The sequence below is a fragment of the Entelurus aequoreus genome, linkage group LG25 (assembly GCF_033978785.1).
Source record: "Entelurus aequoreus isolate RoL-2023_Sb linkage group LG25, RoL_Eaeq_v1.1, whole genome shotgun sequence".
NCBI classification, from domain to species: domain Eukaryota; kingdom Metazoa; phylum Chordata; class Actinopteri; order Syngnathiformes; family Syngnathidae; genus Entelurus; species Entelurus aequoreus.
The window spans coordinates 23,825,728-23,838,899 of record NC_084755.1 but is presented as its reverse complement, the minus strand read 5'-3'; the positions used below and the strand labels follow the sequence as shown (position 1 = coordinate 23,838,899).

The window sequence follows — 13,172 nt, the reverse complement described above, 5'->3', positions numbered from 1 at the left end:
ACTTAACTTTAACTTTACACATACAAACTGTAGCACACAAAAAAGCACATTTAATAAAAAAAACGTTATTATGGTCTTACCTTTACTTATAAATGAAGTCCATGCGCCGCTGTTGTGCTGGATAATGCACCCCCGCCGTAGAATGCACCCCTGACGGGAGTGTTATATCAACTAAAGCCCACACTTAAAGGCCTACTGAAACCCACTACTACCGACCACGCAGTCTGATAGTTTATATATCAATGATGAAATCTTAACATTGCAACACATGCCAATACGGCCGGGTTAACTTATAAAGTGCAATTTTAAACTTCCCAGGAAACTTCCGCTTGAAAACGTCGCGGTATGATGACGTATGCGCGTGACGTCACGAGGTCAAGGGAAGTGTTTGGACCCAATTCAAATACCTCTGTTTTCTTCGACAAAATTCCACAGTATTCTGGACATCTGTGTTGGTGAATCTTTTGCAATTTGTTTAATGGACAATGGAGACTGCAAATAAGAAAGTTGTAGGTGCGATCGGTGGAGCGGCGGACTACAGCAACACCAACACCAGGAGGTTGTGTTGTGTTGTGAGCAGGATAGCAGACGCACTACAGTGAGTAAGCCCGCCGCCGCATCTAAGTTAGCTTCTGTTTTTTTTAGCTTCGCCAAGCTGAATATTATTAATCGTGTATTTACATGTTCATGGTTTAATAGTATTTTTGATCTTCTGTCTATCCATCCAGTAAAGGTTTTTTTTAAATTTAGTTTCTATCTGCATTTGAGACTGCTATGCTATCACGTTGGCTACGTAGCTAGGTTAGCTTCTATTTTTTTTAGCTTCGAAAAGCTGAATATTATTAATCGTGTATTTACATGTTCATGGTTTAATAGTATTTTTGATCTTTTGTCTATCCATCCAGTCAGGGTTTTTTTTAATTTAGTTTCTATCTGCATTTGAGACTGCTATGCTATCACGTTGGCTACGTTGCTAGGTTAGCTTCTATTTTTTTAGCTTCGCAAAGCTGAATATTATTAATCGTGTATTTACATGTTCAGTCACTGTGAATGTCCATTTCGCGTTCTCGACTCTCATTTTCAAGAGGATATAGTATCTGAGATGGTTTAAAATACAAATCTGTGATCTACAATAGAAAAAGGAGAGAGTGTGGAATCCAATGAGCCAGCTTGTACCTAAGTTACGGTCAGAGCGAAAAAAGATACGTCCATCACTGCCTCTCAAGTCTTTCACTGTAACGTTCCTCATCTACGAATCTTTCATCCTCGCTCAAATTAATGGGGTAATCGTCACTTTCTCGGTCCGTATCTCTCTCGCTCCATTGTAAACAATGGGGAATTGTGAGGAATACTAGCTCCTGTGACGTCACGCTACTTCCGGTACAGGCAAGGCTTTTTTTTATCAGCGAGCAAAAGTTGCGAACTTTATTGTCGATTTTCTCTACTAAATCCTTTCAGCAAAAAATATGGCAATATCGTGAAATGATCAAGTATGACACATAGAATGGATCTGCTATTCCCGTTTAAATTTAAAAAATTCATTTCAGTAGGCCTTTAATCTTTCCATGTGCAAGATTGAATCTATTTAAAAAATATATTTAATAAGAAGCCAAAAAGTGCAAAAACAATAATGTTCATGTTGGAGAAATTGTGAATGAATGAAATATGAAATCTGTGCTGCAGTCTGCAGGTGTACCTAATGTTGTGGCCCAGCAGTCATTATAACTCTTATAATGACTGTTATAAGAGTTATTACGGTAATCTACGTCAGGGACAAACAGAGTGGGCTGGGTTTTTTTATCCGAGCATGTGTCAGGAACAGGACACAACGGACATGACGAGGTTGGTGGAAGGTGGGGATCGAACCAGGAACCCTCAGGTTAATGGCACGGCCACTCTCCCAACCGCGCCACGCCGTCCCCCATACATTGTTTGGCGAGCCTCTGGATCGATCTATAGTAGTATGGATCGGTCCGGTTGGAAAGTCATGAATCGACTGATTGTCGATCTGATACAAAATATGGCCGATCTAATCTTGCGAGACTCCTGTGATGACGTAGTATGAGAGTACCACGCTCATTTGCGGCTGACGACAGAGCAACATGGCAGACAGCACCGAAAGAGTTTACAAACAAATCTAAACTGTGGCAAACATTTGGAATATTTCAAAAAAAGAATGTTCAGTTGGATAAAAGTATAGCCATTTGTAACGTTTGAAAAGCAGCGATAAAGTAGCGGCAGCTATGAATTGATTTACGTGGACCCCGACTTAAACAAGTTGAAAAACTTATTCGGGTGTTACCGTTTAGTGGTCAATTGTACGGAGTATGTACTGTACTGTGCAATCTACTAATAAAAGTTTCAATCAATCAATCAAAAAGCACGACTAATCTGGGCACCCACCTGTTGTGACGGTATCGAGCTAAGGATGCTAATGCTATAGCAGACCTACCAACTGGCAAGACAAGAAGACGCTGATTTGAAAACCTTCCAGCTCCAAATTAGCCACAACTTTGCAAGGTAATCACAGCATATACTGTTCACTGTTCATTGTGCTAAAGACGAGCTCAGAGATGCCAAGCCTGAGAGTCACGCAATTTAACCTTTTCTCATGGCGCATTTGACATTTCTCACGCTTATATTTCCCCATTTACTACTCTATATTTATTTTTTCATCATAATAAACGTGTTTCCTCGCGGCCTGCCGTAGTTTGAGTAATTCTTATTGACTTACCGATAGAACCAATCACAGACCAATCCATAAATTACTGTGCCTAAATCTAGCCAAACACGGAAGGCACCACGCAGTGTAAACCAATCAGAAGCAAAGTAAGGCGGGTCCCTGCGTCTTTATTTTTCACACACTTTAGCGCAGTGTCGGCGGTCCCCGGTCTACTGAATGTCTGCTCTTAGACAGCTTGTACTGAAAACACATTTTGTTGTCCTTTTAAGTGCAATGACAATAAAGTCCATTCCATTGTTGTCAGAGCAGAGAAGAGACCCACACCCACTCTGGGCAAAGCTGCTGCTGTTTCTGCCTTGGTTGAGATGTAAATGTTTCATCGCTGTCACGCTCCGAATTAAAACAAACCCATTGTTCATGTCAATGAGCCAGTCAATAGATTTGGTTTGTCTGTGAATATGACAACCCTTCAGTCTTTTGATCAAATTTGATACCCTGACATTTAACAATGTAGAACAAATACAAATATATTTAAACTAAGAATCATCAGAAGAAAATTAATTTACAACTCTGTTAAAAAATGCAAATTATGATTTAATTTGCATTTTTAACCAACACATCTTCATTTCCTTTAGTTTATGAATTGCGATGCCTTGAAGTTGATAGTTCTACTATTTGCTAATAATACAGGAATGACCTGTTTTGTATGTGTCTATTTAAAAAAATAAACACATGACATTGTTCTAACATAATACATTTAATTTTCTTTTCATCATAAAAAGCTTACATCTGCATCGTATCGCATCGAATCGTAACATTTTAAAAAGTATTGTTGGTGAATCGCATCGTAAACCATGTATCGAGATTCATATCAGATCGCCATTTAAGGAAAATGTATAGACCCCTACAAAAAAGTTTTTTTTGTGATTGTTGTGGCCTAAAATGCCTGAATTCGCAGGCATTGCGGCAAAATTTGCAATACTGAAGCTCTATTTAAAAAAAACCTTGAATCAACTTGTGATTTTATGAATTTGTTATCAATATTTTAACTGTTTCCTGTAACCTTAACCTAAAAGAGAACAGGGTTTCAACACAAATTGGAAAATACAAATCCTGTATTGATGTTTTACTTGTTGTGTACCCCAAAGTCTTAAAAGTAGATGGCAGTAAAAGCACACACCCAGAGCTCTAGCCCCTTCCTGCTCTATTATGATAAGGGTACGTGAAAGATTTCCCCAAAATAATGTTATTGTCCCCATTGCTTGATAAACGATCGCATTGGGTTCATATCCCAGTCGGCGAAGTGTCAGGGAAGTATGCAAATGTATGTTTTAATTATGTAAATTGTTTATTTTGCACTTATGAAAAAATATTGAACAATTTATTTCCCATAAATTAGTTTTAATGCAAAGCATGCATCAAATTAAAGTAAATACATTTAAATACATTAAATTAAAAATACATGCAATTTTAATTAAATTAATCAAATTAAATTACCAAAAAGAACAAATAACAAATACAATTCTGCTTATTATTATTATATTCTTCTCTGTTTTGGTTATTTGTGTTGTTGCTGGTGGTTGATGTGCTGATAAAATTGCAAAACAGAATAAATATGTAGAACAAGTTCTGCTTAGGATCCCAATTTAGCCAGAGACGTCCCTGCACACACTTACCCACTGCCAACTTTTTTTAATGTTAGTTTTGTAATTAAGAAACAACAAATAGGCCTGACCACAGTGTGACCAGGTACTAGGTACTATCAAATATACCTTGTGTGAATAGAAACTGAAAGTACGGACTTATAGAGAGTGAGAAAACTCTTTGTGATAAAAAATATCAGTTCGATATTGTTGCGTGCCAGAGGGATAAAACTCACATGGACATGGGTGACTCGGGGCATACACATTGAACATTTATTGCTGTGTTGTCAGACTTCAACCTTTGTAGCCATATTCATTGACATTTGTCTCAGAAAAGACAAGAGGATAAATCTTTTCAAGCTAAAACAGCCCTTGGTTGTTCTTGTGTTTAACCTTCAACCTTTGCTCTCAGGCACCATCATCATCACGACATATGGTTCGCTGACAGGAACATCAGGAAAATGCAGTCACTGCACCTGAAGTCATCTTACAAACATGCACGCCAAGTAATTTTGCATGATTAAAAAACACACAAATCCACTTTTGAAGGACACTGTAGTCAACCTCTAAAACAATTAGCATCTCATTTTTGGGGGGAAGTGATTGATCAAGTGGCAAAAGCCCAAATGTTTTTTGTTAGAAAAGACAGACTTCTGGAGATTCTGGATGATGGCGTTGCAAAAACCAAATGACATGTCCTTGAGCACTCCAGTGGTCATGTGGTGAGTACATATGGCTGTGTCTGCCAAAGGATTACAATTTTTTTGCTTGACTGTTTTGCGTGGATATAAAAAAAAAAAATCACAGACGGACAAATGGAATGGACTTAAAACAGGAGGAGTGCGGTAAATGGCCACAACTTGCATGTACCTGTTCTCTGGAATCACGCGGTCATAAGCCGACACCGACATCTCGACACAAGTAAAAAGAACTAACAAACAAAAAAATCTTGATTAAATGCATTTCCATCATGCAAGTCAAGGTCCCTTGCAACCTTTTGTTTTCATCTCAAACTCTGGAGAGAGGAAACGTTGTCAAAAGGAGTGTGCTTTAAGTCTCACTGGCTATAAAAGGTCCGACCAATCTAGTGAGAGATGCTTGAGATAGGAAAACAATCCACAACTGTTCCTTTTCCAAAAGGCAAATGCATGAGAACTTAATTCGATGCCTTGGGTACCTGAGGCAGTGCTCTCGACACACAAACACCCACACTGGTGAACTCTCCTCCACCCCGCGATTTACCATGATGTCAGCAGAAGGTCTTGTGCCAGAGAGAGTGCATGGGACCCGTTGTCTCCGTCTGCCGGAGCAGATGGATATTAGATCCGCTTTCTGCTTTCCCCGGCCAAAACTAATGACCTGACATGTCACGATGTCCCCAGTCTACCTTTAGCCTCGACATCTGCAGACCTCCTCCCAGTGTACTTGTTGCACTGCCTCACAGACAAACAAATCAAAAACAGTCTGTTGGCTTGGACTTCAGTTTGAATATCTTCATTTTTTTTAATGCATTTTCAGCATTCGTGAGCCGGCTTGCATTCTTTTCATGCTTCTCCTCACAGAACCCTCTACTAGCGCCTGTCCTCAGCCCCTAGGGCCTCGCTGGGTACAACCTCACCACTACACTGCAGCATGACCAAATCCCCCAGGCTGCACAAAATAGGTTTTTGGTTCATCACAAATGTATAGAGGGGTCAACTGGGAAAATATGAGGGTTCATGTGCCATCGAGCCTCTCTTTCGTTAGAGGGAACAGAGAGAGTGCAGATGGGGACAGCAAAGGATTCATATCCAAGGAAAAGGAGACACAAAGTAAGCAGTAGGTTTCATCTGTTTTTGCGAAAAGGCCCGACTGTTGTTTGGCTTGAGCTCTTCCCTCTGAACCCGTCTCCGATTTCATCCCCGTCTCCTCTCCTCGCCTCGGCTAACACCCCAGACCAAGGATTGGCCAAGAAACCCTGGGGGTCCATAAGCTCCAGGCCTAGAATTTCCCTGCGGGACTCCCTTCCACGGGATGATAGCAGCATTCCCCCTTGGTCCAGGCTTCCCGTGCTATTGCACTTCTTCACTTGTCCTCCAGGGTACACTAGGGAGCTAGGAGACAGCAGTGATGTCAGTGACAAGCTGCTCATGGTCTCTGACAAGTGTTCACTGTTGCCCGCTTGACTGGAGCCACAACCGCCGATGGACGAGCCGATAACAATGCCCAGGTCCTCATCTGAAGGGTCGATGGAGTCATCCCGGGTGAAGCCGGGGCTCGTGCTGCCTCGCCCACTGCTTTGGCTCCGTTGTTGGCCGATGGTGGCCTGGAGGGTCAGAGCCGAGGAAGGGCTCGGCCTCAGTCTCAGGGTCTGGACTGGGGAAGACATGCTAATGTTGTCCTCACGCAATGGGCACTCATGTGGTAAAGGAGCTGCTGGCGACTCCATGTTCTGTGGTGGAGAGATGCTGAAGCTCAGTCCTTCTTCCAGGGTGGTCTGTAGGCTGCCTTCAGAGCTGCCAGTAGCAAGGGATGAGTCACTGTGAGATGGGTACTGAGCACACATGGAAGACAGTTAGGGAAATTACTGCTCACAGTTTTGCACAAAGGACTTTGATACTACTTGATACTCAGTCAGTCAGTCCTGCCCCCTTACCTGCGTACAGAGCATTTTGCTATGGCCTCCAGGGGAGCGGAATGAAGCCCAGGAAGCAGGAGAGGTCAACCTGAGGCCCCTGGACAACCTCAGGCTCCTGCTGCGGGGAGGTGCTGGGATGGTCGCCCCTGGCAGCGGGAGTAGTGGAGAGACGCCGCTGGCTTCATCTTCTCCCTCTCTGTTTCTTTCCCTGTTGCTGGTGCTGCAAACACCACCTAGAGAAGGGAACAGGAGTCTGTCAATTAAAATGCATTAGTCCATGGCTTTTAGGCACACATTAATGTTTTAATGTATCTTGCCTCTTAGTGTATGTATTATGATTCCCTTATGATTTTGCATAGTGTGTGTATAGCAGAAAGTATACAGTATACTCCACACGAATTGTGCACTTGTGCCTGAAAATATGCAGACTTCTGACTCACTCGGGCTGTAGTAAGGTGAGCATGGTGGATTTGTTTGTATTTCTATGTCCTGTAGCTCCATCTCCACTTTGCAGAGAGTCCTGGGGAGATGGCCCAGTCCTTGGACCTGGCTTTGGACTACAGTCTGGGGGACCTGCTGACCAGAAGCCTCTTCAGAGCTGCAGGAGCCACTGCTACACTTTCCCTGGAACTAATCAATCAATCAATCAATCAATCAATCAAAGATTACTTATGCATGAGAACATTTTGTAAACTGTGAGGTGTTTGTGTTAAAATCATGGTTGTTTTTACAAATGACAGATGTGAACAAAAGCATGTATTGTCTGTTATGATGTAAAGGAGGGGTGGTTGTATTGTATAATTATGTGTCATTGAAATGGCATTTTATGACTTTTCTTAATTTGATTACATGCTATAGTATAATTTTAATGTTATCATTTTATTGCATGATTTGTGTATCTCTTTAATTTAGGTAGCCAGGGACTGCAGATGGAAATTAGCTATTCAGCTATAATCTGGTGCATAAAATATGTCTTTGATCTTATGTCTCTGTGCATTGTCCCTTCAAATAAAGACCAAACTAAACTAAACTAACCTTATATAGCCCTTAATCACAAATGTCTCAAAGGGCTGCACAAGCCACAATGACATCCTCGGCTCTGATCCCACATCAGGGCAAGAAAAAACTCAACCCACTGGGATTCAATGAGAAACCTTGGAAGGGACCGCAGATGTGGGTCTCCCGCCTCTGGGTGGCCGAGTAGATACAGTTATTAATGTGAGAGTCCAGTCCACAGTGGGGGATACATAGTTCTATGATATATTTTCAGGATGCCTTTAGTTTGTATTAGTAATAGTGCTGTCAGATGATTTAAAAAAAAAAAAAATCAGATTAATCGCACTCTTGCATTTCGATTAATCACAGTAAATTATTTGCATGCATGATTCAAATTAACTTTAAAAAAGACCCCAACATGTTGACAGTTATGTAATGTTAATGCCAGGATGTCATGCAGGAACACTTTTAAAATGTCTTACTTGAATGCACGCCATTTATTTGCTCAAAACTTGCTAAGAGTTTTATCTAAAGTACATAAAGTGAAATTTGCCAGCGACCACACCAGTCGGAGTCTCTTCACTTTGCACTTACATATGCATTGATCTACTCACTGACCGTATAACAACCTGTTTCACCTTTCAGTAACCATCAGCGGTTTAAGGTAAAGCATGTGCAGTCACAATAAATCCTGCGATTAATCTGCATTTAAACATGATTAATGCAATAACGTTTTTTATTTAAGAGTTCAACAGCCATAATTAGTACCAATTTACATAATGAGGCTGAACCCCTTGTTAATTCTACAAAATTATTTTAAGGTGTTCAATTTAGATGAGTTCCAACTTACAACGCTTTGTAGGAACGGAACTCATTCGCAACCTTTAACATCTTTAGAACATTGCAGAGGATTTTGGAACATTTTTGAGGGCGCTACCCTCACAATTAGCTGTAAAGCTGCAACAATTTTTAAATAAATAGCCAAAAAATATATATTAAATAGATTTTTAAAAAGCATTGATTTGCATTTTGTTGCTGAGATGATTTGTTAAATGAGTAAACAAAGCAGACGTTGTTTGTGCAAGACAGCCCCATGAGAGCGGTGCACCTATTGGTGATGTAGGTCACGGTGCGGGTTAATTGGCCTGTATGTGTGTGTGTGGCGCAACAAAAAACAATGACAAGGTAGAAAGAGAGCAAAGGGCCCAAAGACGACACGAGAATGTGCCAAAGGTTTTGTGATCATTTTAAATTGAAAAAGTCAGACGTCGTGGTGAAATGTTTGCACTGTCAATTATCAGTAAGCATCCAGCATATTTAAGGGAAGCAAACAAGCAAAAACAAATGTAAAGGTCTATTTTGTTAGCTAACACACAACATCAGAAATAGTTTATTAAAACTGGTGCTGTCAATAAATATATTTTTAAAATCAGAATAATCACACTTTTGAATTTGGATTAATCATGATTACTGAGTTCAAACCCCGGCCAAGTTATACCAAAGACTATAAAAATGAGACCCATTACCTCCCTGCTTGGCACTCAGCATCAAGGGTTGGAATTGGGGGTTAAATCACCGAAATGATTCCAGAGCGCGGCCACCGCTGCTGCTCACTGCTCCCCTCACCTCCCAGGGGGTGGAACAAGGGGATGGGTCAAATGCAGAGGGTATTTTCACCACAACTAATGTGTGTGTGACTATCATTATTCACTTGCATACTTTAAATCAAAGACATTTATCTATGCACATATAATTGAAACTATTTTACCTAAAAAGTGCACCAAGGCTAGAAAATGACAAACTGTCATGCCAGGTCAATCTTCATTTAGTTTTTTGGTGTTTTTGCTTCACTACCCGTCTTACGCTCTCATTTTGTTTTCACTTCCTGTTCTGTTTGCATTGGTCCAACAGTAGCTTCACCCTGTCTTCATCGTCTCAGTGTGATTTCTAATGATGTTTTCCACTCTTTCACACTTCTATGTCGGTGCATTGTCAGTGGATGTTTGGAGTCATAAATACGGTTTGTTGACTTTAGTTTTTTTGGAAAATATATAATCATGCACAGATCCCCTGTGCTTTTTTTTTTTTAAAGTATTTTTCTCGCTGCACTATTTTGGACTTTTTGACATTAAATACATGTTAGTGTAAAGCAGGGGTGTCCAAACTTTTTCCACTGAGGGCCGCACACAGAAAAATTAAAGCATGTGGGGGCCATTTTGATATTTTTCATTTTCAAACCATAACAAAATATATGGATTTTTTATTTATTTTACCTTTAGGGGTCCCGGGGACCATACAGGGTCTCAGTCATTAAAATGTTAAAACTAAGTCGGATTATTATTATTCTTAAATTATTTAACGCTTACAGTAAATCTCTATATCAACTTCAAGTTGGTATAAAGTAATACAAAGAAAAAAAAAATGTTTTATGGCTTTTCTGTCAAAATCACCTTTTTTTTTTTTATAGTAAAACTGAAATATGCAGTATTTAGTATTTAGAGCCCTAAAATATCAATAATGCAGGACACCGTTGATTTTAATTCTTTCATATTTTTGATTAATCACAGTGAAAAGATAAATACAAAAATCACTAAATATATTTGGGAACCAAAAGGTGCCCCACTCATAAAGTGATACAATTTTATTAGGTTTTTCTTTTACTTTCAACACTTAAGTTACGAGATCAACTTCAGATATATCTGTCGATTTTATGCTGGAACAATTATTTTGTTTGTTTTATGCGCTTTTGTCAAAGAAAACTTAGATGTTTTTATATGGCTACTACACAATATATGCAATATTTACCACATAAAACATTTTAAAGTGAAATATTTGAAGTAATTGGAGCCCTGAAAATAATTAATTATAACATGGATTTTTTGTCATTATTATTATTTTTTGAGCAATGGCATAAAAAGAAAAATAAAGAAAGACAAAAGAAAAAAAAACAGCCTGCATGGCAGCTTTTGTGTCAACATTGCAACTTTTTCTCGTTATATTTCACCTCATTCCACTTTTTTAATGTTCTTTTTTATTTTTACAATAGTATTTCCAGAATGTGTGGCGGGCTGGTAAACAATTAGCTGCGGGCCGCAAATGGCCCCTGCTGTAAAGCGTCTTTGAGTGCTCTGAAAAGCGCTATACCAAATAAAATGCATTATTATTATTATTATTACTTGCACACTTCCCCCTGCCTTTTGAGGTCAGGACCCCCGCTACGAAGAGTGAACGTGACAAAAAGTGTGTTTTATTCGATTAATTGAACAAAATAATCGATACATTACTCGATTACTAAAATAATCTAAAGCACCAGCCCTTTTTAGATGTGTTGCTCATTCTACAGAAGTATAAAGCTTAAGATTTGTTGGGACTAGTTCAGGGGTGTCAAACGTACGGTCCGAGAGCCTGATCAGGCCCTTGAACGGGTTTTATCCGGCCCGCGGGATGAGTTTGCTAAGTATAAAAACTAACCTGAAATTTTTGAATGAAATAAACTGCTGTTCTAAATGTGTCCACTAGATGTCGCAATAGCAATTATTTGTATCGTTGTAGATGATGCTCCATATGTACAAAATAAACCACATGATGTTCGTGCATCAGTCGAGGAAAATGATCAAACTATATAAATAACATCCCGTAATTTGATTTTGATATAATTTTTTTATCTTGATAGATTGAAAATTAACATCAATGAGTTGACTGATGAACATTATCACAATTTATTCAGAAAATAAACATGTAATACTATTAACTGCAACATGTAAGTGTAAAAAAAACAACAACATTATTATGATTTGTACATTTTCAGAATGTGCTTGTTCTATTTTTAAACAAAGAAAACAATCTGAAGTTGTCTTTATTTTTAAGTTATAGTGCCGTGATTTTACCAGTCCGGTCCACTTGGGAGTAGATTTGTCTCCATGTGGCCCCTGATCTAAAATGAGTTCGACACCCCTGGACTAGTTAGTCTGTAGTTGTTCTAGAATGAGTGTTTCTTATCAACACACCATAGGCTTACTAGATATTGTTGCATGATTAATTTCAACTGCCTCTCCCCAAAATGTCAACTTTGTAATCAATACCACTAAAGGGAACCTTGGTATTGGAGTATTGATATATGGTATTGACCCAGTCATTATTATTGTGGTATAAATGTATAAATGTAGTGTGCTGGAGATGCATTATACACACAAACACTATTGCAGTAAATTGTTATTTTATTGCATTTAGGGTTGTACGGTATACCAGTATTTAGTACCGCGATACTAATGAATCATATTCGGTACTATACCACCTCTGAAAAGTACCAAACTACGCCCCCCCCCCCGCGCCTCCGTTGTCGTCACATCATTGCTGGTTTTACGAGCAGACGAGCATGTTCGGCGGCACACAATCACGGAGTACTTAGAAACAGACAGTGTGTAGACAGAAAAGGGAAAACAGACGCGTTTTGTCTTAAAAACTAAGGATAAAGGTGAAGTTATTACACTGAAACACTCTCAGGAAGAGGTGCTTTAAGACATGGCGTCCGTCCGCCGTCGGCAGTGTTTTAGCTACTTCTAAATCACTAATCCTCGCCTCCATGGCGACAAATGAAGTAAGTTTCTTACAAGTATCATCCCTGCAGGACGAGGAATAGCTAAACATGCTTCACTACACACCGTAGCTCACCGGCGTCACAATGTAAACAAACGCCATTGGTGGATCTACACCTAACATCACTGTAATGATACCAAGTACAATAGCATATCTAGTCAATACTACTATGATTACATCAATATTTTTTGGCATCACAACATCTTTCTTTTTAAAAAAAAATGTATATAATATTTATAAACTCAGGAAATACGTCCCTGGACACATGAGGACTTTGAATATGACCAATGTATGATCCTGTAACTACTTGGTATCGCATTGATACCCAAATTTGTGGTATCATCCAAAAATAATGCAAAGCATCCAAACAACAGAAGAATACGTGATTATTACATTTTAACAGAAGTGTATATAGAACATGTTAAAAGAGAAAGTGAATGAACAAGTAGATTAATAATACATTTTCTACCACTTGTCCATAAAAATGTTGACACAATAATAGATTGGAAAATTACACAATATGTCACTGCACATGTCAGCAGACTAAATTAGGAGCCTCTGTTTGTTTACTTACTAATAAAAGACAAGTTGTCTTGTATGTTCACTATTTTATTTAAGGACAAACTTGCAATAAGAA

At 39.2% G+C, this 13,172-nt stretch overlaps 1 protein-coding gene across 4 annotated transcripts in view; it reads right to left on the bottom strand.

Moving 5' to 3' along the window:
* Nucleotides 1-4,575: 4,575 nt before the first annotated feature.
* The window catches only part of cacna1ia (calcium voltage-gated channel subunit alpha1 Ia), a 566,877-nt gene continuing 558,280 nt past the window's right edge, over nucleotides 4,576-13,172 (bottom strand). For all 4 annotated transcript variants that reach the window (XM_062036515.1, XM_062036516.1, XM_062036514.1 and 1 more), the window contains 3 exons: nucleotides 7,384-7,573; nucleotides 6,962-7,176; nucleotides 4,576-6,859 (listed from right to left, as the gene is read on the bottom strand). In XM_062036515.1, the coding sequence (XP_061892499.1) occupies nucleotides 6,152-6,859; nucleotides 6,962-7,176; nucleotides 7,384-7,573 (1,113 nt within the window). In that variant the 3' untranslated portion in view covers nucleotides 4,576-6,151. The remainder of the gene's footprint in view (nucleotides 6,860-6,961; nucleotides 7,177-7,383; nucleotides 7,574-13,172) is intronic.